At 39.9% G+C, this 26,008-nt stretch overlaps 1 protein-coding gene across 1 annotated transcript; it reads right to left on the reverse strand.

Moving 5' to 3' along the window:
- Positions 1-1,704: 1,704 nt before the first annotated feature.
- ubxn7 (UBX domain protein 7) lies at positions 1,705-24,146 on the reverse strand. Its single transcript, XM_038289293.1, has 11 exons — positions 24,015-24,146; positions 11,932-12,085; positions 11,679-11,743; positions 11,528-11,593; positions 11,273-11,385; positions 8,648-8,794; positions 7,898-7,988; positions 7,633-7,763; positions 7,038-7,536; positions 4,648-4,727; positions 1,705-3,696 (listed from the first exon to the last, which is right to left on the reverse strand). Exons 1-11 carry the CDS (start codon positions 24,082-24,084, stop codon positions 3,535-3,537), a joined length of 1,578 nt encoding a protein of 525 aa, XP_038145221.1. The 5' UTR covers positions 24,085-24,146; the 3' UTR covers positions 1,705-3,534.
- Positions 24,147-26,008: the final 1,862 nt, after the last annotated feature.

Below are 26,008 nucleotides of genomic sequence, written 5' to 3' on the forward strand. Positions count from 1 at the left end.
AGAAAGGTAATTTTCATTCATCCATCCTCTCCTGCTTAGTCCTGCCAGTGTCGTGGTGGGGCCCGTGCATATCAGGCAGTCTATGGGCATGAGGCGGGGAACTCCCTGGACAGGTTGCCAGTCTGTTGCACGGCAACACAGAGACACACACTCACAGCTAAGAACAATTTAAAGAAGCCAATGAAGTCATGTTTTTGAACTGTGGGAAGAAGCCGGAGAACCCGGAGAAAACCCAACCCTGCACAGAAAGAACCTGCAAACTCCATGCGGAAAGACCCTGGGCCAGGAATCGAACCCAAAACCTTCTTGCTGCAAGACAGCAGCACTACCCACTGCGTCAGTGTGCAGCCAAAAACTTTTTATATATAAAAAAATGCACATATACTCTTAGTAACACCCTAGAGCAGTAAAAAGTACTGCATAGGATTAAAGATCTAACATTTTCTAGAAACATTTTCTGTTTTAAGTTGCTCTTTTTCTCTACTTTCCACATAGAACAAGAGGTGAATAACAGCGTATCTAAAACTGTAAAATGCACACAGAAAGGCAAGTGAAGCAGAGTCAATGCCCTCATCTATTTGTGCAGCTGCAAGACTTTTTCCCCCTCTAAACTGACCTTTGCCCCCGAACCGAATGATTGTTGCTAATACGGTTTGTGGCTCTTAAAAAATGGCTGGGCATTCAAAGAAAATGAAAATCAGCACGATGACAGAGGGAAACCCTTAAATAACAATCAACAGATACAAAACACAAACAATGCTTAAATAAAAGGCTATAATTTCATAAAATGGTGGAAAAATATGAGCAGCTTAGGATGGGTGAGAGATTGAAGGAGACGCCTAAAGGAAGAGTTTTTGTCTATTGCAGTCAGCTTCAGTAAGGTGTGTTATGTATGTAAGGTATGGCCGTCAATTTTCTATTTGAAAGGGACAAATCTAGAAAGGCTTTAACAGCTTTCAAAAATTTTTGCAGTTACAGTCTTTGCAGTTAATTTTTTTTTTTCCCGTTTCTGGGGTCTTAATATGTTATAAATAGGTCATAAACTTGCCAGTGTATCAATTTAGGTTCACACAATGCAAGTAATGGATGCTTTTTGAATGGTGGTCTAAACCTCACTGTGGCGATTTCAGACCCTCTTTTTACATTATTTTTTAGTTTTGGTGAACACCTTACTAGTACAATTCATATTTTTAAACCTACATCTATGCTCTACTCCTCCACGACCTTCAGACCTCAGGCCATAAATAGAAAATGATGTATGGGCCTGTGCCCACAATCACTATCTACAAGTGTCTCACTTAATCCATATTAATAGTTGAACATTTGGGCCTTTCACCTGTAATTCTTATTCTATTACACCAATGGATTACATGAACTGCATGTCCAAACAAATCTATGCTGCTTTACCTGTAAATCATTGATTTAGAAACTTGAAGAAGAACCTATGGTATATAAAACCAGTTATTAGCCAGTTGGTGAGCTTTAGGAGCTTAGATCCTAACACTGGCCGATAGATAATGTTATCCATCATTATGCTTCATTATCAGAAAACACCAATGTGAAGCAAGCTAAAAAAAGAACTGTGAAATAAGTTGTCTTTAATGTGAACTCTTGTGCTCTTGGGAGCCCTCTAGAGGCGTGGAAGCCCAAAGCAGCTGTTTACCAATCAGGCTTCTGCAATCGGACCCCTTCTCAGATGTTTGGTCTAGTTTTACTTCTTTTTATTCTGGTGATCTCTAAAAACTAGGTCATCTTGTGAAGGCCTCTGCCAGGATATTTTGTTGCATGATATCCCATTTAAAAAGGGTAAAAGCATACAAGAGCAGATAACAGGACATTACTCAGCAGTCTAAAGGTCTCTTTAAAGCAACCCTCTAACTTTTGACTCAAATATTAGCTTTACCTGAGACATATTAAATGATTTTTCAGGTCAACATACAGCTCCTGGCATGTATCGATGTTCCGTTCAGGCTGCTCTTATCCAAAACATGAAAGGGTGTGTAAGAACCCCCTCAGTCATCAGACGTGGAAGCGGGGAGAGGAAAAGTTTGACTAAAGTCAGAGGCTGGTAGAAGAAGAAGCTAATCTCTGAGGTTATTTTAGCTAAAACACGCAACGCTACCACTAGACTCCTTTTCCTTAGCTAGACAACACATTTCTGTTTATATTTTTTGTTTAATCACTTCATGAGTCATGTTCATCTTCGCTGGTCTCTAAGGAGGACTGATTTGAGCCAAAATAAAACAAAAAGAAAAAAAAATCACCTTTAAATTGGATATCATGTTTGTTCAACAGCAACAAACCAATCGTATCTGTATTACCAGTTTAAATTAAGAACAGCTTCAGGTTACCAGACAGCCCCTGGTTTTCAACTGGATAAAAAAAAACAAATCATACACAAAAACAGGGTGTTTGCCGAGAACCTTTAAAACCTTTCCTTTTACTATAAATAATGGTCTTCACATTTGTTGTTGGCATTTAAAGGCACGATACCACCACCAGCTGTTCATAAGAAAAAGTTCAGATTAAAATTTTTGGTTTAAGTGCCGAAACATTTGCTTCCACATACAACCGTCTCGGCACCAGAAGGAAAAATCAAAACCAAGCAGTGGTGAAAAGAACAGCAAAAAACATTTTTGCTAGAAAATATGGAGTCTGCCTAAAATTCTCCAGAACTCAGAAGCCTTTTTTCATTCTTGAGAGTTGCGCATCAAAACCCGAGTTACATTTTGACCTTTGATTAAAAACCTGCAACTATTTGAGAAAAGATCAAACAGAATATTTTAGTTTTTTGTGGGTATATTTCAACATCAGCATATTTCCTCTGGAGCATATAAAAAAGAAAGAAAATAGAAATGAAACAGTGACTACGGCTAAATGTCAGTCTTATTATGCTGTCTGTGTACGGTGTAGGTCCCTCTAATGTGCTGCACGACCTTCCCTTTCATTCCCTTCTGCATTAATAGACATTTTAGTCCGACTGCTATTTCTGGACCTGTTCTTCAAGAACTCCTGCATTCTGAGTTTCAACATTTGAAAAAACGATGAAGGGAAAAAAAAAAAAAAAAGCAACCTCCCTTTACTTGTTCATTTACAGAATAAACGAAACAAGGAAGAGCTAGAAAATAAACTCTGACATTTAATCTACATTTTGGGAAGTAAAAGTATTTTTTGTACAAGTCTCTGGTGGCCCACAGTCAATTAGTGATTCGTTATTTGAGGTTTTATGAACAGGAGATGACCTTGTGTTTTCTGCTCTAATGTGCTGTATTAGTGCAGAACAGACATCATTAGGAAAAAAACTGATATCTGAAAGCCATACTGGCCAATTCTTTAACATTTTAAAGGCATTAGACTGTCGGTGGAGATTTCAGTATTCAGTCAAAGTTAACCCTTTAACATCAGCCCTGACACAACAAGCGGCCTCCTTTAGAGCTGAATGTATCGCCATCAACGTCAGCCCAGGTTGTCGATGTGTGAAATGGTGAAGTCTATTAGAAATACAGAAGCAGAAAGAGAAAGTTTTTGGGGTGGCTAGTTCCTCTCCTGAACAAATACAGTCTCCTGTGGACAAAGCCCTGCCTCCTGCAATGTGATCTCATAGTCCAAGTGGGCAAGCTTCCTTCTGGGGAAGTTGGTGACGAGTTCAAAGCGTTCATTAGGGTAACCCTTGGACTGGACGTGTCTTACCAGGGCCTAGAGGGACAGAGTGTAACAATGCGTTAGTTATGAAAGCTGCAATTTACAATGTTTAGCACAATCTTTAAAAACTATTAAACATTTTTTTCTAAACTTCAATGTTTGTACAGATAAAGAGCTAATGAGAGGATCTGTTGGAGCAAAGTCTGGATTTTGACTGTGCATCCTACCACAGTCAGCATTTACCTAAAGCATGCTATTGTCGCTGCCTGTATGTTAGCGTTGCTGTTCCTCATTTTCTCAAGTCTTTGTAACTACAGGCTGTTACTTTTTCCACATTTTTCTCTCGCTCCCACAGAGAATTGCATAATTTTGCTCTGGTCTCACTGCTTGTTTTCGACACATCTGGGTAGAGATTATTTTTTTCTAGGCAAGTGTCCTACTACTGGATTTAGGTGGCGATGTTTATGCAGGAGCAGAGATGCCTTAAGTATCTGTTCAACTTAACACTGTAGTTACAGTTAAACTATGTCTTAGTTGGAATGGCCACTTCAGCACACTCACACCATTTTCTCTTTAAATCATCCTAGCGAGGTAGTCCACCCACTCACTTTTCTTCACTGACGTGCTTTAGAGGGGCGGACCTAAGCAGCTGAGTTTCTCATGCAGTATAAACACTTGAGGGCACTTTTTACTTCTTCTTGCTACTTTGAGAACAAGAAAAAGGCCTCAGTCGTAAAGTATGTAACAGCCTTAACAGGTTCTCCTATATATGTCAATCTGTAAACAAAACCTTTTATGACTTCCTTTCATTACAGGCTTTTGTCTTCTAATTCTTCCATAAAGCTTTTGTCATAAGCGTGATTTAAGCACAACTTTGTGTTCTTCCAGCAGAAAATCAGACTAAAATACACACTAATGGTTTTATTATGAGGAATATCAAATAAATAATGGGTAAGATAATACTGTAAGGCACTGTATGGTTATTAGATTATGGGTTAAACTCACCAAAAGCTTTGCTTTTGAGGATAGGGAGATCTGCTCTCTTTGTCCGTCTGGGTAACGAAGCATCAACCTGGCTTTAGGGCCTTTGGAAAAAAAAAAAGGAAAAAAAAAGCACCACATTAAATCCTTTTCTACAGCAATGAAGCTGCTTTCTAAACAGATCTTACTTAATTGTGCTGGAAAACAAAACTGAAACTCAATCCTTTCTTTAAACGGACGTTTTTTTTCTCTCTAAGATTCACCGACCTAAATATTTTAATCACAAAAATTAAAGCTGGAACACCTTTCTGCAGTGGTTAAGCCTGTTTTCTCTTTTAAATTGTAGATGGGATTTGAGGATAATCAAAAGAGCTTAATTCATCTCTACAGTATGTTAAATCAAGTCTACAACAAATAAATTTGTGTTTAAGGATATTATCAGACCTGGCAAAGAAATGCACTTAAAGATTCAGAGAGGGCTAAAAAGACAACATATCCTAGTTCAATCAAACATATTGGAGAAAGGAAATTTCAAGCCAGAGATCTCTGTTCTTTATGTTAGTTTTAGAAAAAGTATAAAAGCCCATTTTTACTAATTCTACAGTGAGAACGAGCCTAAAAGAAAAGAAAAAAGTGAGAAAGAATAAGGTCACAAGGAAAGAAGGAATTAAGAAAATGAAAGAGATAGGACACAACAAAGGGCAGAAAGAAGAGAAGAAAAAAAAGCAAGGATGGGAAACAGGCACAGTGGTGAAATTATACCTCAAGGAAAGGGTGAGCTGCATGCTGAGTAGAACTGAGTAGCACCATGAGGTTAAAGGCCTGAACACACCGGCTGCGTACGACTATTTGATCTCCGCTCAGATTTTTTTTCCCCCCATGTTACACTGACTGCGACTAGGCAGGGTGAGCAGACCTGTGCAGAATGTTTTCACAACTGTCTCTGCGCTACAAATTAAAACAATTGACCAAATTTGACATGGACAAATTATGTTATTTAAAAAAAAAAAAAGACACCAGCGAATTCTATAAAGCAAAGCCCCACCTAACTGACAGAAAATGTTCACAGGCCTATATTAAAAACATGAGATCTAAGTCTGTAGAAAAGAAAAAAATAACAACAAAAAACGCGGTGGGGTGGTTTATATGCTGCCTCAGGCAGTGAGATGTGATTCTCAGAGAGAGATCTATGAAGTTTATAGAAGTTTTTCTTTTGTTTTTTTATAAAGAGGTGAGAAAGATACGCCGTGCTTACCTGCTCTATCTGCCCCTAACACATTTTTGTGAGGCTCAAAGAGGATCACCATTTCACTATATCCATTTTTCTCCTCCTGAAGTGATCCTTTTTCGGGGAGGTTGATGTACTGCGCTTTCTGTCCCTCTATGTTTTTGCGGGGCTCCAAGAGGGTCACAGATTTATCCATTTTCTGTCCTCCTGGATTCCTTCTATGGGTAAAGTATTAAATTTTTTAACGTTTCATTCATTGTTTTTGCATGAGTCTGTCCTGCTTGCGATATAAGCGATGTGCGACTCCAAAAAGGGACTGTTTACCCGTGCAATTAACAGATTTTATTTTGTATTTTCCCCCAAAGCGGATGTGTTTTACTTTATAACTGCGTCTCTCTCTTTCTGTTAATCCCATGAATTTGCGGCTGAATTTCTGAGTAGTCCGACTAACAGCGTCCATATACAGTGAACATGATCTGCCGTCTATCTTGGTTGGAGCTACGCAAGCCCACTTTCTGTCAGATTGGACGCAAAGTCGGATTTAAGGGTTGAAAACCCTTAAGGGTTTTCAACAGAGACAGGAACAGATTGTGTTTTGAAGATATCATCTTACAGCCTCTAATTAGGATCTATCTCTAACAACTAAGCCATCACTCCACATTAAAGGAAAGGGAATACCAGAAGTTCAAAATCCAGTTAACCATAAGTACAACCAAAAAGGGCTCAAGAAAGTCATTGCCATAAACAGATATACAAAGATGGAAGACAGGAAGGACATAAAGTATAGAAGGACAGCATAGTCTTAATCTAAATCCTCTGTCGAAGTTAGATATTAAGGATTGTGTCAGCAGCAAGTTGAGCGTAGGCTGAAAACTATTGTGATTTGCTAAATGTTTTGCCAACAAGCTAACCAAGTCTATACAGACATACTGTAAGTCTATTAATGTCAAGAAATGTGAGTCTGTACTTTATTATGCTGAATGCTAAGTAGGTCTAAACTCTCAGATGTAGAAATAAGCTGGTTTTCTTCTGCTATTCTTGTATGTTATAGAAACAGCAGCCATAATGAATCTGTCATCAAGGGAACATGAAGATCTCCAACTTATCAAATTTAAATGATGACTTAAGAACAAATAGAATGCACAATCCTCCTGCAACAAGCCTTTAAATCGGTACTTCTTCATACCATTGTCATCAGGACAGTCCGTGTCGCACGTCGTACTGATGATGTTGGACGCTCCGGGGCTTTTGCTTTGTGAGGAGCAGTGATTTCCTCCAGAGTCTGCTTCAGGAGGAGCAGGAAGTGGACTAGGAGCTGGGGGCTCCAGGTGGTTCTTTTTGCTCTCCTCTTTTTTGTGGCTGTGATTGTTCTCTTTGTACGGGGATTTTCTGTGGGAGGAAGTGGAACTATCAGGATGTAGACGCTGGGCAGTGGTGACCGAAGCACTCGCTGTGTGTTTGCTTGTAGAACTTCTCTCTTCGTGTGGCGCTGGCGTTTCGCTGTCTGAGCCGTCAACGGAGATGGGTCCCTCGCTGTCCGAGAAAGGCTCAGCTTCGGATTCATCCTCTGATCGTGGGGAGTCGGGGGCTTCAATGACATTTGAAGAGTCATAGTGGGTCTCCTGTAGGGAGGCTCTGATCGCTGCCTCCAGCTGGCTGTCTTCACTGGCATCAATCAGACTCTCCTGAAAGAGAAAACGCAGTAAGCAGCTGGAGGCGCCAGAGCAAAACAAAGTTTAGAAAAGGACTAAGTTGAACGGTATTACAAAGCTGGTACTCACTGCCCGAGCCCGTTTGGCAGGAGGGGCGTTGCAGGTGGGCCCGTCGAGCTGCCCGTGCTCTGCCAAGAAGCCTGTTGCCTGCTCCATGAACGACGCCACATCCAGCTGGTTCCACTCCACCATTTTTTGACCTGAAATGTTCACAAAAACACATCATCACATAATTCATTAAAAGGTTCAAAGCTACAAATGAAATTCTAAAATTTTTTTGTAACCAACATTACTCATCAAAACACAATCCATAAAATATATTAAAACCTTTTACCTGTCCGTGGATCAAGAATAGAAATGTAGGGAAACTTGTTCAGCTTGTAGAACTGGATATATCGTTGTCCCTCCTCACTGTCATGATAAACCTAGCAAGAGAAGAGCTGTACCGTTATTTCCTGAAATAAAATGCACGAGAAAACCGACGAGGAGAAGATTTATGCATTTATGATCCGTCCCAGAAAACACACAATTGTTTTTTGGACAAACAGTAAAAACTCCCAAAATGTCAAACATTTGACATTTATTCATAACAGAGAAACTTTCATTCAAAAGAATTGATGGTGTCTGTCGGACTTTGGGCAGGACAGAAGGATGTTGAGCTTGTACCTGAACTGAACAGCGTCCAAATACAGGGAACCATGATCTAATTTTACATGCTGCATCACTTTCAGCTGAGTTGCACTTATTTTCATTTTCATGGAGTCACGGTGATGAGATAATATGCAGAAATGTGAAGAAATTGGTATTTCCCTTGCAATGAAATAGATTTAGGAAGGAAATGGATTTCTGTCGGTGGAATGGGCGAATGGACAGGCAGATAAAAGGATAATCTGTTGTACGATCACTACTACTACTGAAAAAGAACCTCAATGGGCATATCCTGACTTTGTTTTAAGGAATCAGTAAAACTAACTTCATAATAATAGCAATAGAGCTGACCCCTTTATGTCAAACTGCATTGATCTCTTACTGGATACACATCACAAACACGTGACACTGCAATAACATGATATAACATGCGTACCTGCCAAAATATAAAATGTTCTCGTATGATGTTCTTCACAGCATCGTTGCTCCAAACATCCCTGTTGAGGCACTGGCAAGCAAAGTCCTGAACATTTTGTATGTTGATCATTAGCCACTTATTTTCAAGTTGTCCGCAGTCTTTAGCCTGTAACACACAGAAAACACTTTGATGAAAGTCTATAAAGCAGGTTTCAGTTATCAATGATAATGGTGAGGAATATAGATTTTCATATTTTGTGATACTGTCATGAGTAGGGATGTAAACAAATTATTGTATTAGGAATTTCTTCTGGTGTTGTAATGTTACCGCCTCTATTAGTTGTAACCGCTGGTCATTCTTAAGCAGAGCCTCACTGGTATTTACAAGAGAAGTTAAGAGGAGGAATGCTAGAGCAGAAACATGGAGTTGATCGAGGGTCTGGTGTGGGATTATTACAATGTTTAAAGCTCTTTATGCAGTTCTGTTTGTAAATATAAACATTTGAAACACTCCTGAAGTAATAACCTAATAAGTGGTGTGTTCACACTGAACGCGTTTTGGGCATCTAAAATTCTGATTTATATGCAAAGTCTAGGGGTTATGCCGTTGAGAGGTCCAGAGGCGAGTTTGAGCATCGGGAGTGGCCCATCCGATTATTCTGGCGCCGAACGTCCAACGCTAGAGTTCAGAAAATTGACAGTGTAGTGCCACCAATCAGAAAAACAGATCCATGAGTTTTTTGGGGGAGATAGACACTACATGCAAGCTGTTATCATTTCTGCAGCGCTTTCTGCATATTAAAAATAAATATATACAAAGGGGTTAAAGTGCTGCCAGCCAGCGGTATGCTGGGAGTCTGGCACTCCTGACTGCAAAGATTGCATTGTGATGAGGATTTTCTTGATTAAAAACGTCTTTAAACTGTTTTCCCAACTTACTGAAGTAAATAAAGCCAAGCTGCTCTCTCGCTTCTAGCATCAGAACAGAGTAGATAAAAACCAGAGCAGTGAGCATCCACAGGGATGAAGGGTCAGCAACTTTATCAGTGTCCAAATATCAGTGTTTAAACGGTTTTGATTCCCAAAACGTGTTCCGTATAATTTCTTTTCCCCTTTATTAACCCTTTTTATTATTTAGTAACTTAATAAGTTCCTGCTTTTTATATCTTATAAGTAACTATAATAATTTGCAAAACAAAATTATTGTTTGTACATTCAGTATTAATTACAGCTATCACAATAAATTATTGAAATGTAATCGGCCACTTTTATTGACTTGGCATATAGTAAAAAAATATTTAGCCATAAATGTTTTGAAAAGATCTGTCTGCTTATTAATTAGTAGGCAATTGATAAGAGAAATCAACTTTAGATTAATACATTAACAATAACTTGCATCCCTAATCATGACAACTAAACAATTATGAGAAAAAACTATGCATAACTTATTTGCAGTCTCTTTAATTTAAGTATGGCTACGACTGCATGGGGTAACAATTAAAGCTCTACAATCACAAATACCATATTTTCCAGACTATTCATTTTTGTCTGCACCTCACTATAAGCCACACCCACTCAATGTTTTTTTTTTTTTTACTGGAAACTTACATATATGTCACACCGGGCTATAAGTCACTGATATCTACTGAACTGTATCCAACCAAACCCGTAGGGGAAGCTCTACATTTTTCCCCTTAAAAAGGGAAAAATAATACTAGCCTGTTAGCTTGTTAGCTCACAGCAGTAAAAGCTTCTACTGAAAGACGGGGCTTCAACAGCTCTTTATCCCAGTCTCTTCATTGGTTCAGCAGCTTGAATGCGGCAAATAAATGTCAAAATGTGTGAATTTGGGACATTGTTCCCCGCTGTGCCTGCTGCTACCATGTTCTTGTGCTAAATGAAAATTAGCCCCCTATTCTTTCATTTCCAACTTTGACTTCCCCCTCTGGCGGTTAGGAAAAATCCACAGAAAAGCTGCATCTTCTTCTAAGCCGCATGGTTCAAAGCGTGGGAAAAAAGTAGTGGCTTATAGTCTGGAAAATATGGTACTTCTCTTGGAAAGCCTACCTATTTTAAAAATGCTTCTCAAACCTTTTTTATTTACAAGTATGATTTCTTTATCACTAGACTAATAAAAACACCCCAACTATAATTGCCTGTTTATCCACTTTATTTAGGCCCCTTAAAGTTTTGTAAACAAAACAACTCTTTAGAGCTGATGTTTTCTGCAACACATTTTCTCCATAGGGAACCCCAATTATTCTTTTAACAACATCCTGTAACCAGTTTCATTAAAGACAGGTCAGTCGCAAAAGTTTTACTGAGCAAATCTAAGCAGAAAACTTTAAATGCATTTGCATTTTAAGCAGATAAATCTTTGATTGAAGATGATATTGGTATGAACTTCAGAGCGCTTTTTTTAACTTTCTGTGACCAAGAATCCTCTAAACCTAGAAAACATTTTGTGTTAAGATTCTACATTATTCCCAGGCTTATGAATGAACACTGACAAATGAAAAAAGTTTAGGGCTTTTTTTTAAAACCCGGTTTCCCACCAAATTTACACAGCTACTGAATGAAATGACACATAAAGTCCAGTCAGACAAAAAGTGTGGTATAGGGTGTCCTGAGGGTGACTTCTCACCGTCTCAAAGCTCCCTTTGTGCATGAGCTCAATAGGAGGACGGAAAAGGTCTGCCAGAGTGCTAAGTTTCTTATCCACTGTTCCACCGTTCCGCAGCTCCTGTTCCTGACGGACTTTTAGACAAAAACATTCCAAGTCATTTTAGGAAAGAAAATACAACAGAAAGTTAAAGATACCTTCTTGCTGATTCCTGTAAAGGAGAATTCAACACTATCAAATTTTTACACAATCTAATTTAAGAAGTAAAGTACACACTTGTTTCTGTTTGGAAGTCTCTGAAGCCGTCAAATATTGATCGAGCAGGCCGTCTTCGCTTTGGAACTAAACAAATACACAAGAAGAGACTTTCATTTTATAATTTCAGCAGCCACGTTTTCTGCAAGACAGGGCAAAATAAGAATGTTACCTCCAAAAAGAGGTTCAGGTTCCACCAAAATGTCCTGCTTCTGGGGAATGGGTGCTCGTACTTCACTGAAATATTAAACAAAATATCAATATACACAACAGCAAAAAGTCATCCCTTCATTATACAAATTAATTCATGGCTTTGTTCAATCATCTCAATACAATGAAAACTAGTTTGCTTCTGATGCTAAAGGTGATAGTGTGAGTCTAACTTTAGCTAGAATCAGGGTGGTAGAGTTAAAGTATGAGCTCACTCTGTAGGGGGAGCTCTGCTGCTTGAAGCTGCCGAGCTGGAGCTGGTGCTGGGCTCCTCTGCCATCCCACCCCCATCCAGGAACATGGTCACGGCCATCTCAAGGTTATTGTTGCATGCCTCAAGCATGTGTTTTCCAACACTCTCTGTGGCCCCTGAACACACAAGAATGAAATAAAAAATCTTAGTCATTCAATTAGAGGTTTTGTTTTTCCCTTTAGAAAATCTATCAGGAAATAATCAATAGTGAATCCTACATGCTCAGGATCTCTTTTCATGCATTCAATACATTTTAGGACTGACAGTTTATTTTTAAAATGCTGATAAAGACAGGCAAAATTTAAATTTCCCAAGGGAAAAAGATTTAAGAGTAAAAAAAAGCTCTTTTTTTAACTGAGTCAAACTCTTTTACAAATTGGGTTAAATGATTTTGAAAAATATTTTTGACAAATATTGATATGATTTCAACTAATGATGTTAAATCATCCTAATCACTTCCATGTAGAGTTTCCATCCAAAGTTTCAGTTTTTTCCATGGCCTTGAAAGCTTGCTCGTCCAGAGTCCATTGTTACATGACTTAACTGTAACCTTTGTGTGAAAAAGTGTTTACTTTGATTTACATGCCTGAATCTGTCTGCTAGATGCTAATCTCTTTCTTTTACCTTCTGTGTGACAGCAAACCCAGTTAAAGAGTTTTACCACCACCTAAAGGGCTAGAGTGAGAAATTTAATGTCATACTCCTTTGTACTCTGTGACGAAAACTGAGTGCATCTGCGATTTAAAAAAAACTATAAAATAAACTATACTGCACATGCAATTAATTGCCCAGCCCAAGAAATTTGCTTTATAACTCTCCTTTAAGAAACAAAAGTTAAGATTTTACCCCAAAAGATCCACAGGGTTAACTGGTGACAACAATTACAGCCTTAAAAATGGTTAAAAAAAAAAAATTAATAATAATAATAAAATAAAATAAACTCTTCAGCCATAAAGCTGTCACCTGCTATTGTTTTTTGTTTTTTTGCAACAGCAGGGCTATTCCTTAGCTGCAATCTTTACTGTACCAATTTTTTCCCCCTCATTTCTTATCTATGGACAGATGGTTGAGATTTTTCCCTGGTCTGTTTGTAAGGGACATGATGATACTTGTTAGAAACCACAGCATTCATAAAAAAAAACCCTCATAGAAAGTGCAAAATAGCAGCTTTTCAAAATAAGTTGGGGTAATTTGCACAGATCTAAACAAAAGAATTTTAAATCAGGGGTCTTAGAAGTTTTCCAGGCCAAGGACTCCCAAACTGATGGCGAGATGGATCAGGAACCCCCTAATTTTATATATATTGTATGAAATTGTGTTACCGTATATCAAACTGGTCCTACATTCACTCTATGACAAATGGAGTAACGTAATGGAAGTTATTTCGCCCTGGGATCATTAAAGTATTTCTGAGTCTGATTTCTCGTTGATGGGAGAGGTGTTCTGAATGAAACGTTGCCCAGCTTGAAAAACCTCCTGCGTGTTGCCGAATATTGATGACTGAAAGACATCTTTTGCCTCGCCTCCATTTATCTGTTTACTACAGTGTGTTGAATTAATATTAATGTGTATTTAAAGACATTTCAATTAGTGGAAAAAGTTGCAGGGGGGAATATATAAAAAAAAAGTTAAATCAACCAACAACAGGGACTCCCTGTTGAAGACCTCCACTTTAAATGGTTGGGGACCTTTAAAGGTAACTCAACACAGTGAGCATACCATAAAGAGTAATGCAGTTGATGACTTATAGCCTAAACAGCTGCCATACTTGTGGGTGCCTATGTTGCGCCCTGAAGGGTTACTATCCTGCAATTGTAAACATGCACGCCTCCTTGAGAAAAAATTAATCAAATGAGTGAATTCTTTCATATTCAAAATACTGATAAAAAATTATAGTCAGACGGACTCCATTTATTTCACGTTGAATCCAACATTCATCACTTCTAAACTTGCTTTGATGAACTCCGATAGCTCAGTGTGAAAAAACAACTGATACCTGGCTTTTCTTTATCCAGTCTGTTCCTCTGCTTGGTTTTGATGTGTGTCAAAGCTAAAGATGAAAAAATATAACTTTTTGGTCGAAAAAAGTTTGTTTTATTCTTTAGTTGGGCCCTCAGAAAGCAAAACAGATCCCAGCCCTACTTTAATTTACTACCTAAGAAATTTAATTTTTTCATGTACCTCTTGCAATGCACTCTCGGACCAAAACGTGTGCGTGTACCACGGTTGGTAATCCCTGCTCTACATCAACAATATTTACACTAATCTCACCATTGTGTATTTTCATCTTTATGCTGATGATACAGTAATGTACCCTTCAGCACCCAAAGACAACCTGGCACTCACTCTGCCGTAGCAAACCTTTAAATTTGTAAATTCAATTTATCATAAACATAATGTATTTTTATCATAAAAAGTAAGGTTTGTATCATTTGACATGTTATCAAACATCCCTTTTAAGGGTTCAAAGGCTGAGCATCTCACAAAGAAAATAAATTGAGGTTTTACTAAGTGATTCTCTTTTATCTCCATTTCCTTAGATGCTGGTTAAAGAGTTTAAACCAAGATAGTTTGTATTTTAGAAATAATAATAATGTTTTTATGAGACAAAAAAGGAGGCTAGCTTTATCATGCTTTATATATACACTGGATTATGGTGATGTCATTTACATAAAGGCATTACCCCAAAGCCAACACTGTAGAAAATGTCCTTTTGTCATTTAAAATTGAATTCACAACTACAGTTTCCTATAAAACTCTCTACCTTATAGATGAGGTAGTTATCTTTATATCAACATGGCTATTTTATGTCAACTGCTATTTCTATGACATAAATTCAGCTGAGGGTCACAGTCTTCTGTCATCAGAGTCTGGCATCACAGAGGGATGCATTGGTGCAATATTTGGTGTGCAGGCCAAGAGATGTGCATCCCGATGAAAACTTTTAAAGGGCTGCATGAGTTATATACTAGGGGTGGAACGGTTCACAAAATCCAAGGTTCGGTTCGGTTCACGGTTTCTGGTCACGGTTTTCGGTTCGGTATATGTTGATTGTTACCCTGAAATCCAATAATAATTAATGAAATGAATGAAAAAATCCCAAAAAATTAATGAATTGTAATTATTTTTAATGATCCGCAGAAACCATGGATCCTTACGGCATGTTTTGCTGCTTTGAATTTAATCATCTCGCGCATGCCCTCTACGATCTCCAAGGAACTCAGAGCAGAGCGGACGGGAGCCACAGCGGAGGCTGTATGCTTTGCTTTGCCCAGGCGGTCTGGAGCGCAGCGGGGCGGAGCGGGGGTTGCTGACGGAATATGTGGGATTTCTGGGTTAGCCTGACATGTTGGTCATGTTGCTGTTAGCATAAACAAAACGTGTTACACAATGCTTGCACACTGTTGCACTTTTATCCACAACTTTCTTTCCGCCGTCATCGTAGGTCACTCCAAATGCAAAGTGGTCCCATACAGCAAACCTATAAAGTGCTGCTGACGCGTCTTTCAACTCCTGTTCTTTCCCACTCCCCATACCCACACAATTCTCCACAACTACTGATTTTTTTCTGCTACACCCGGCTAAACTGCTTCGCTTCTTCTTGTATACTACTGGTAGTTGGCTTTGGTTGCAGTACCGCCACCTTCTGCTCTGGAGTGTAAACGCTTCGCCTATGAGAAAATGGAGCAGCGCATGAACCGAACGAAACAAACGCGAACCGAACCGAGGCAGTCGAACCGAACGGTTCACACGGTTTTCATAAACCATTCCATCCCTATTATATACCCAAACCTAACACCGACTCCACTGACAGTGATTCTTAAACTTAAGAGCGGACAATTGGAACATTGTCATGTTGGGGAAAAAAAAATAAAAGTTAATAAAAAAAAGCTGTCGTATTCACATCAAGCATAAATATTGTCGTGCTTTACCTTCGGGTGGCGTGGATGTTCTGATGAAGCACACGACAAGGAATCTTCTTGAACTGAACTTTACTTTCTCCAGCAATAGGTGAGTTACAGACACAGCTGATGGTTTATACACTGCGTTGTTTTGGCCTCTAGCTCTGGCACAGACAGCGTTTTAGCAGTGTCCGTACAGTGAGCCTTGAGTGCCTTACAACCAGAATCATAACAACGAAAACTCTCGCGATGATAAGGTTAACTAGACGACCGTGTTGCATTTACTGACTTAACACTAGGCTCGGAGAAATCAAAACGAAACAGAATAACAGTCTTTTATAATCATAACAGCCTAAATTGCCTTACACTACCCCCCCTTTTCAAGACTACTGAGTCCCTTCAGTATCTTTAAGGTAAAGAAACAACTCTGGTAAACAGAAATAAGTCCAAAATTACGAAAAAACAAATACCATGGGGCGATAAAACTAACCAATCCCCTGGTTACTTTTAGTTTTAACATTTAAGTTTTAACCATAACATTTAGCTCAGTATAACTTCTACTAGTGTCTGAATCTCTCTGGTCGATTGACTATGCGACCACTCGATGTTTTAAAAGTCTTTTCCGAAGATTGTTCATCACCTCGTCTGCCTTCCTGGTGGTACGCTGGACCCTTGGGTTGAACAGTCTGACCTGAACCTTCATCCTGCGATGCCTTGTCCGGATCGTCTGGCAGTGGTAGCACTGCCGCCAAAGGAACATCCTCCGCATTTAGATGGTCTTGATCCTGGCACTGTTGCAGTATTTTACTCCTTTGACGTGAAACCCAAACTGGTATCACCTCGCTGTCATAGGGCTTAAGTCTGTCATGATGCATTATTGTCCTGTGCTTGGGACCTTGGATCTCATACAGTAAAGGACCACGGTGTGCTGCCACAATCAGGGGACCCCTCCATAACGCTTGAAGCTTTGGGCTAAGTCCCTTCTTTTTTGTGTCGTCTTTGATGAACACTAGATCTCCGATACTGTAAGTGTGCTCGTTTGCTCGAAGGTCATACACCTTTTTCTGTCGTTCTTGTGCAGTGCGAAGATGACTTCTTGCCAGGCTTTGTGCTTCCTTTAAGCTTTCTTCAAGATGATAGATATAATCTACAACTTCCATTGCATTTGATTTGAGTCTTGCAGTACCACACTGGATATCGTGTGGCTGGTGGACCTCCCTTCCAAGCATGAGTCTGTTCGGTGTGAATCCTGTTACCATGTGTCGTGAACTACGGTAGGCCGCAGTCAGCAGGGGCAACTGTTCATCCCAGTTCCTCTGGTTTTCGTCCACATAACATCGAAGCATCTGCAGCAAGGTCCTATTGAACCGTTCAACCTGCCCATTAGAGGACGGATGGTAAGGTGTAGTTCTGGTCTTGGTTATTTGCAGGAGCTTACACACATTTCGAAATAGCGAACTTTCAAAATTACGCCCTTGATCTGTGTGTAGTTCTAGGGGGGCCCCAAACCTGGCAATGAAGTCGTAGACAAGTTTCTTTGCAGTCGTTTCCGCACCTTGGTCAGGATTAGGAAAGGCTTCAACCCATCTTGTGAACTGGTCAATAATAACAAGAATATACTTGTTGCCAGAGCTTGACACAGGAAATGGTCCAAGAATATCAAGGTGCAAACGATCCAGTGGTGCTCCAACCTGGTAACTCTGCAGTTTTGCTCTTTTCTTCGGTCCCATAGATTTGCATGCACTGCAGTGTGGGCACATTTTAACAAAGAGGTGAACATCTCCACCCATGCCATACCAATGATAACTCTGGCGCACGCGTTCCAGAGTTTTGGCTTCTCCCAAGTGACCAGAGTATGGAGGGTTATGGCATGACTGTATGACTTCTTTCTGCATAGTTGTTGGAACTAATAGCAGCAAAGTTGGGGACTGGTTCCCAATTTTCTTCCAGGAGTAATAAAGGACTCCTTTTCTCAGTGTAACTTGGGGCCAACAAAGCCAGAATTTTCTCACTGCAGGACTTTCAAGCATCACCTCGTCTCTGCTGGGGAGCGTCCCTATTTCCTTCCATGTATGAAGGATGGCGAGGACAGGATCTGCTTTCTGGAGTGTAGCAAGTTGCTCAGGGCTAAGCGATTCTAGCCAGTTGACCTCTGGGCTCTCTGAGAAGGATGCAGATGACTGTACTGACTGAGTACCATTGCAATTTATAAAGCTTTGAGGCTCTATGCAACGCACAGCTAGTGGCACAACATCATCCACGTCTTCTTCAAATTTTTCCCACCGCTCATGAATTCTCTGGCAGTACTTGCACCCTCTGCATGGCAGATCTGCCAGATTTACCCCTGCTTGGTAACAGTCACATTTTTCCATATTTTCTTTTGGCAGCCTTGACATGGCATCTGCATTAGCGTGTTGCTTACCAGCTCGATGCTCAATGTGGAAGTCGTACTGGCTCAATTCTTCAAGCCAGCGAGCTAGCTGTCCTTCAGGGCACTTGAACCGAAAGAGCCAGGTGAGACTGCCATGGTCGGTCCGAAGTAGGAACTTTCTTCCTAGAAGATAGTGGCGGAACTGACGTGTGAAACGCACAACAGCGAGTAATTCACGACGTGTGACACAGTACCTTTGTTGAGCTGGCGAAAGCTGACAGCTGGCATAGGCCAAAACTCTCTCTTCTCCCCATTGGACCTGTGACAGGACAGAACCGACACTGTTGTTGGAGGTATCAGTATCGAGAATGAACTTGCCTTCAGGATGGGGATATCCCAGCACAGGTGCAGTGGTCAGTCTCTCCTTGAGCTTAGTAAAAGCAGCCTGATGTTCCTCTGTCCATACAAACTCACTCTCCTTTTTCAGAAGATGATGAAGGGGGTTTGCCAGTTCTGCAAAATTTGGGACAAATTTGCGATAGTAGTTGCATAGCCCCAGGAACGCCTGTAACTCTTGCAGATTTTCAGGGGATTTCCACAGCTGTACATCTTTGACAAGAGCTGGATTCGGTCTGATTCCTTCTCCACTCACAATATGGCCGAGAAACAGGACTTCTTCTTGAAGCAGGTGACATTTTGATGGCTTTAGCTTAAGCCCGTGGCTCTGAAACCTTTGAAAAACCTGCTCGAGACGATCTAAGCTTTGGTCCACTCCGTTTCCAACAACAATGACATCATCCAGGTAAATAAGGAGGGTTTCCCATTGAAGGCCTCTAAGGACAAACTCCATTGCCCTTTGAAAAGTACTCGGAGCATTACAGAGTCCAAATGGCATTCGGGTGTATTCATAAAGGCCCCATTTTGTAATGAAGGCTGTCTTTTCACGATCGTTTTTGTCTACTGCAACCTGCCAGTAACCAGACTGGAGGTCTAGTGTAGAGAACATGGTAGCTCCCCCAACAACATCAAGGCATTCCTCAATCTGAGGTAGCGGATAAGCATCCTTGACAGTCAAACTATTTAGACTGCGGTAATCTACACACCACCTTACTCCTCCATCTTTTTTGCGTACCAGGACCACTGGAGAAGCCCATTCAGAAACTGATGGCGTGATTACCCCGGCTTCTAGCATGGATTTAAGATGTGCTTCCTCTTCACCCTGAAATCCCAGAGGGGTTCGCCTAACAGGTTGGCGTACAGGTCTAGCAGAACCAGTGTCAATCTTATGTGTAACAGCAGACATGTAACCAAGATCAGTCTCATCTTTAGCAAAGATGGACTGGTATGAGAGTAGCAGTTGAATAAACCGCTGCTGTTGTTCTTCAGTTAGAGCTTCACTTGTAGCAACAACCAGGCCTTGGAGATGCTCAGGAATGTCAGAAATTGTTGCTACTCTTCCCACTAGCAATGGTGATGCACTCTCTTCCATACAACTAGGCTCATCATTTTGCTCCAGTTTACATGTGGGTTCAGGAAAAGCTTCAACGAGGACTCCAAGGCATGCTCCTTTTGGTAAAGCTGTTCTCTTGGTTGAAAAATTGCACACTCTGACAGGCACTTTTTTTTTCATTGTGACAACGACGCTTGCAAGGGCCACATTTTCTGCAATGTCTGAGGGCTCTAGCACTGCTGTAACATCCGGCCTTGGCTCCTCCACTTCCCCCCACACAACACATTCAGATGTAGCTGGTATGATGATGGTTTCCCCAAGAGTCACTCTAGCTACACAGTAGTCTGACCCATTGTCACGTACAATTTTTGAGGGCACTAGTTCACTTCCAATAAAAACCTTCCCACAGGTATAGATGACAACATCATGGGCTTTCATCAGATCCAATCCAAGGAGAACAGAGTCTCTTATTGGAGCGACATGCACATCCCATTTGAAAGTCTTAGATCCAATTTCAAACGTTACTGTGAGTCCATGTTTGGCTTTCATGCAATCTCCAACTCCTGCATTCAGTAGGTAGGTCTGGCGAAGCTCTACAGGTGCTGTTTTGCTTTCCAGGAGACTTTGGTACAGCTCTTCCGATATCACAGTTGTTTGAGCTCCTGTGTCTGCCACTGCTTGTGTTGAAATGCCATTTATGATCAGAGGAACTTGTAAACTCTCACCTCTCTTCTTGGTGCAGCCAATCTGCCGTCCTTGTAATTGTGGATCTGTGATAGGGGCTCCATTTGACTGCAGCATGTGGTCTGTAGGCGTTTCATTATAATTACATGCCACAGGGCTGGGTGGCCTACCACGGTCCTTTCTGAAATGTCCTGTCTCTCCACACTTAAAACATGGACCGGCTGCTCCACGATTTGGGCTTGGTGTTTGTGAGCGCCCTCTGTTGTTTTGCACCTGTTGGTAACTTTGCTTTCTTTCTGGTACAAAGCTCTGGGCTGCTTTTTGCTGTTGGGCTCTTGTGTTGCCAGGCTGGAGACTTTCAACCTGCAGCTTCAGATTTCCAACCGTGTTAACAAGAGTCTTAACTTGTTCCACTAAAACAGCAAATTGGTCAGATGTAACATACTGGGGAGTCTGGACCCTGCGTGACACTGTAGCTGTGTCTTCACACTTGTCCTCTTCGTCAACCCACGAGATGCGTCTTGCTCTGTTTTTTATCTCAGTGTCGCGGCCTACGGTAGCTTTGAAATTATGCTCATGGGCCTCCACCAACTTTTGGGCCTCAACAAGGGAACTTGGATCACGATTCATAACTTCATAGGCCACCTTTTGATTTCGTAAGCCTTTGAGGAAAGCATCAGTTGCTAACTGATCCTGTAATTGGAGGTCTACTCCTGAATAGGCAAGTGTGACCAGGCGTCTCACCTCTTCTGCAAACTCAGCTGATGTTTCCAGTCCTTGTCTGAGTTCTCCAAGTTTCCTCCTTATGGTGGTTGGGGGGTCTTTTTTCCCAAAACGTTGAGCGAGTTGCTCCACCAGCAGAACATAATCTTCCCTTGTGCGTTCTGGTAATGAGCAGACGTACCGCACTGCAGCTCCTCTTAAACACTCATGTAGTCTGTCCACTCGCTCTACAGCACTCCATCCATACTTCCTGGCTTGACGTTCAAACGGCATCAAAAATGAATCCCAATCCTCATTTCCATCACACGTAGCTAGTTTAGGCCTCTGGGGTTCTGGCAATGTATGGTAATGGGCTGTAGAAATATTTTGCCTCCTATCATCATGGTAAACAGGTATGTTTTGGGCTTCACGCTCAGAGTCTCTTATCTCCCTGCGTCTAGTGTCAGGTTCAGAAGCTATAGTCCGCCTTGACGGCCCTGTGCTTCGAGATCTTTGATTTATGACCTCTAGTTCAGCTGCAAAAGACGCATTATCCCTTGGTCTAGTAGTCATATCAAAAGAGACACTTGGCTCAGGTGCATGCCTTTCTCTTGTCTGCATTGGGATTATATTCACCCCCCCATTAGCAGAAATAGGTGATGGTGTGGGTTGTTGTGCAGCTGATTGCCCTGTAATGTGTGAAAGGACAGGGGCCAGCATCATTTGAAGGTTTCTTGTTTGTTGATTTTGATTTTCCAAGACAGCTTGTAACCATTTAGGAGCTGTTTCTGCCTCCCCAGGGGCTGATGTAGCGCCTTGTAATTCTTCTGTCATTTTTTTCGTTAATTTTTTAACGCTTTTCTGTGTACTTCCGGTTACGCTCTTATTTTGAAGGACCGCACCGGAAGTTGTCCGCGGCTGCGCTTCAGCAACTTCACAACGTTTTTTTTTTTCTTTTCTTTTCTTTTCTTTCTGTAGCGTAACTTGACTTATTAGTTCAGGATGCCGTTTTCTTTTTTTTCTTTTTGGATTAACACAGAAGTTTTAAGAAGATCCCACTTCTGACACCAGTTGTCGTGCTTTACCTTCGGGTGGCGTGGATGTTCTGATGAAGCACACGACAAGGAATCTTCTTGAACTGAACTTTACTTTCTCCAGCAATAGGTGAGTAACAGACACAGCTGATGGTTTATACACTGCGTTGTTTTGGCCTCTAGCTCTGGCACAGACAGCGTTTTAGCAGTGTCCGTACAGTGAGCCTTGAGTGCCTTACAACCAGAATCATAACAACGAAAACTCTCGCGATGATAAGGTTAACTAGACGACCGTGTTGCATTTACTGACTTAACACTAGGCTCGGAGAAATCAAAACGAAACAGAATAACAGTCTTTTATAATCATAACAGCCTAATTTGCCTTACAATATGTAACATTTGTTTCCCAACTATGAGTTTTATTAATGTTTGCTGTCTATAGCCAAACGCAATAAAATAAAAACTAAATTAAAAAGTATTTAAACTTTTCTGCTCCCTACAAGCCAAACCAATACTATCTATTTTAATAAATCATAAATATGAAAGTCTAACTGAGGACTATTTTGCTAATGATTAATCCGTGTATTATTTATTTTTCAATTAATCAATTCATAATTTGTTGACAAAAGGTTTAAGATTCTTTAAAGATTTGAAACAGGATGTTAATTAAGTGAAGCGAAAACTGTGCCGTTTGAGGACCTCTAAACATATATGAGAACCAGAGCCGTAAAATGTTTACAGTCGACTTTTAAACTTTAATGAGAACCCCCATATCGTAGAACTACAGCTCATGTAAAACATGCAGCAGTATACGAAGGTCCAAAGGAAATAGTCATCATGAAAATGTGTACATAACAGCTCTATGGCAACATCACGCAAAAGTTAACTAATTCTGACTTTTTTCTCACAATTCTGATTTTATTCTCAGATTTTTTCTCTTCTTAGAATCCCGAGTTTAATCATAGAATTCAGACTATTTTTCATAGAATTCTGACTTTTTTCCCCAGAATTTTTTACTTTTCCTTCTAATTTTTAGTTTAATCTCAGAATTCAGACTTTAATCTGAGAATTCTGATTTTCATCTCAGAATTCTGAGTTTAATATCAGAATTCTGACTTTTCTCCCCATATTAAACTGAAATGAAATTTAAAAATCAGTTAACTTTTTTTTTTCTCTCCAGTGGCCCTAATCCTTTCCGTAAAAACTACATTTGTTCACTTTCAAGCACATTTTAAAGCGTCGAAAACTCCACAGCCATTAGTAGCCTTCCGTCTGTACTGCGCATGACCGCGTCACTTTTCAAGTCCATTGGTCCCTGTTTTCACTCGCATCTCTTCTCCAATAAATAACTTTAGAGAAAGGCATCGCACACGATCTGATAGCGTTTAGAAACTATTGCGTATCTACACACTAATTGTGTAAAAGAAAGGCGGTGTCTCTTTGGACATTTTAAATGACAGCGGCAGTGACGATGACAGTAGCACAAAATGAGGCTGGCAGTGAAGAGGAGGGAATGTTCTACAGCCGACGTCCATTCCACTCGCGGAAAAGAAGCTATCCAAAGAGCGAAAAAAAAAAAAAAACAGCCTCAAGACTAACATGTTTTAGTGTTATGAGAACAGTGAGACAGTACGTTATATGATGAATGGGTATGAAAATCTGATTTCAAAGCAGTTATTCGTGTCAGCGTTTTATGTGTGATTTTACCACAGTTTAGTTAAAAAACTGCCTGGTTTTTTTCCACTCTGCATCGCATTGACAGCGAAGGAGCCACAGCGAGACCAAGCGTCCATTTTCCTTATTTGCGCGCTACTCCATATGTTTTGTGGAAGAATAACCTATCCATTATAACCCCCCATGAGACCCTATGATTTACAAAGCTTAGTAAAAGCTTATTTTTACCTGTTATTGCTGTAAATTGTTGTATTAACCCGTTCACCCCCGGAGCTGAAGAGTCTCCGAGCGCCGCCATCTTACCGCCAGGAACAACAACATAAAAGTTGGCACATGCGCGTTGCGGTCTTTTTTTCCTCAACGTCTGGCACGGCGCGAATCCGCTGCTGTTGCATTATGGGTGATGTAGTCAAAATAAACAGACCTTTACTGTGGATATGCAAAGCCCCTAACGATACTGAGTGCTTACAAAGGACATAAGAACAATACACGTTTTTGAATATTAGATTTTGCATAATTAAAAACCCATAAGATTTAAATAAAAAAGGTATAACACATTTTGTAAGTAGTCAGCAAATCCTCATGGGATGCTTTCCTCTTTTTGTCAAAACAAAGACAGGAGCTTCATTTGTATCTCTAAAAATGCCTATAATTACTTTATACTTTAAAAAGATGGAGCTGTGATAAGTGCGTCATGCGTTTTCTGATGATTTCCCTACACCTATTTTTAAAAAGGAAAAGACAAGAAAATATTCAGTGCTTATTAAGAAGAAATAAAGCTTAATCAACTAATAATTAAAATCTCTAAAGCTAACTCTTAAGTTAACTGTAACAATGAATAATAACAATAATCATGCCAATGACAATGGTTTGGAAAAAACTCCCTCTTATATCCGACCCTTTACATACCAAAAAATAAACATATCAAGTTTACTTTGGTAAAATTAAACTAATATTGACAATCTGAACAACAAATACCACAGTGTAAAATTAGAAAACAAAAATATATTCTAATACTTAAAATGATTTGTTGTTGAATGGTTTCTTTTTAATGAACCGGTAGACCTTTGCCATGTTAATGCAGATTCTGAAGCTTTAAAATCACTGAAACTTAATGTAGTTCAATTCAAAGATACTCAATACCAAAGAATTGGATGTGTTGTATATTGATCTTTTAGCAGGTTTATAGATTAAAAGAAAACAGATTGTTAATCAAAGATAAAATAGAGTTATTCCATGATCATCCCAGTCCCCATACCTTGATATCATACACGAAATGAGCAAAAATGTTTTTGTTTTTTTATGACATGGTGCTGTATGCTGTAAGAACACAACAATTGCAAGCTAGCCATTCTAGGCAGGGGCCAGAAGGGGCCAGTGCCTCTTAGTAGAGCTGAGCCTGGTCCCTCTTATGGCATCTGTAATAAGGACATAATATAAAATGAATTTATGATAAATGAGTTAGGATACGAGAAAAGCACTCTGAGATCGCAGACCTCACCAAGCAGAAAACTTCGCCCTATATTGTGATTTACACTTAGAACTAAAACTGGCACATGATCTAGATCATTACCAAATTTTAATGAATTATTCCTTGGGATGAGGTAAAAAAAAAAAAAAAAAAAAAGTCCTTAAAATCTGTTCATATGTTTTAAATTGATCCTTTTCTCCCTTTTCTTGTGTTTTTGTCTTCAGTAAAATACCTCCAGATGTTTTGAATCTGATGCTGAAGCTGTCAATAGTCGGTTCTGCCACCCTCAGGTTTATTTGGAAACAGCCATGCCAACAATTCCCTCTAAACGACCCCCTTTCAGATAGACGGGTATCGATCTTGCAGGCTAACAAAGAACCCAAACAACCCTCATTCCGAAGGAGCAACCAGTTCTTCCGGTTCACTTTGCTTGTTTTCTAAGCCAAAACAAAGATTTGGCTCTAAAAATCCTCGAACTGAACACTATTTCTGACATTTTGAAATGAAAAAGCTTCCTGGATGGGAAGCGAAATGTCTTCAAACTTGGAAACAAAACTCCAGTGGATTGTTTTACTTTTTTCCCTTCAATCAATTATTTTTTCTATTTTTACAGTCTTATGATTAAATAATTAAGTTTTTGCACTTTCAGCTTCAGTCATATTGCTATAAGATCAGTATTTAACTTCTAGACCTGAAGTTTCCAGAACTGCTCTTTGGTTTACTTCATATATGTAGAAATAAACTTTTTGTT

Source organism: Cyprinodon tularosa, unplaced genomic scaffold, assembly GCF_016077235.1.
Source record: "Cyprinodon tularosa strain WSP-4 unplaced genomic scaffold, ASM1607723v1 ctg267, whole genome shotgun sequence".
Lineage (NCBI taxonomy): Eukaryota > Metazoa > Chordata > Actinopteri > Cyprinodontiformes > Cyprinodontidae > Cyprinodon > Cyprinodon tularosa.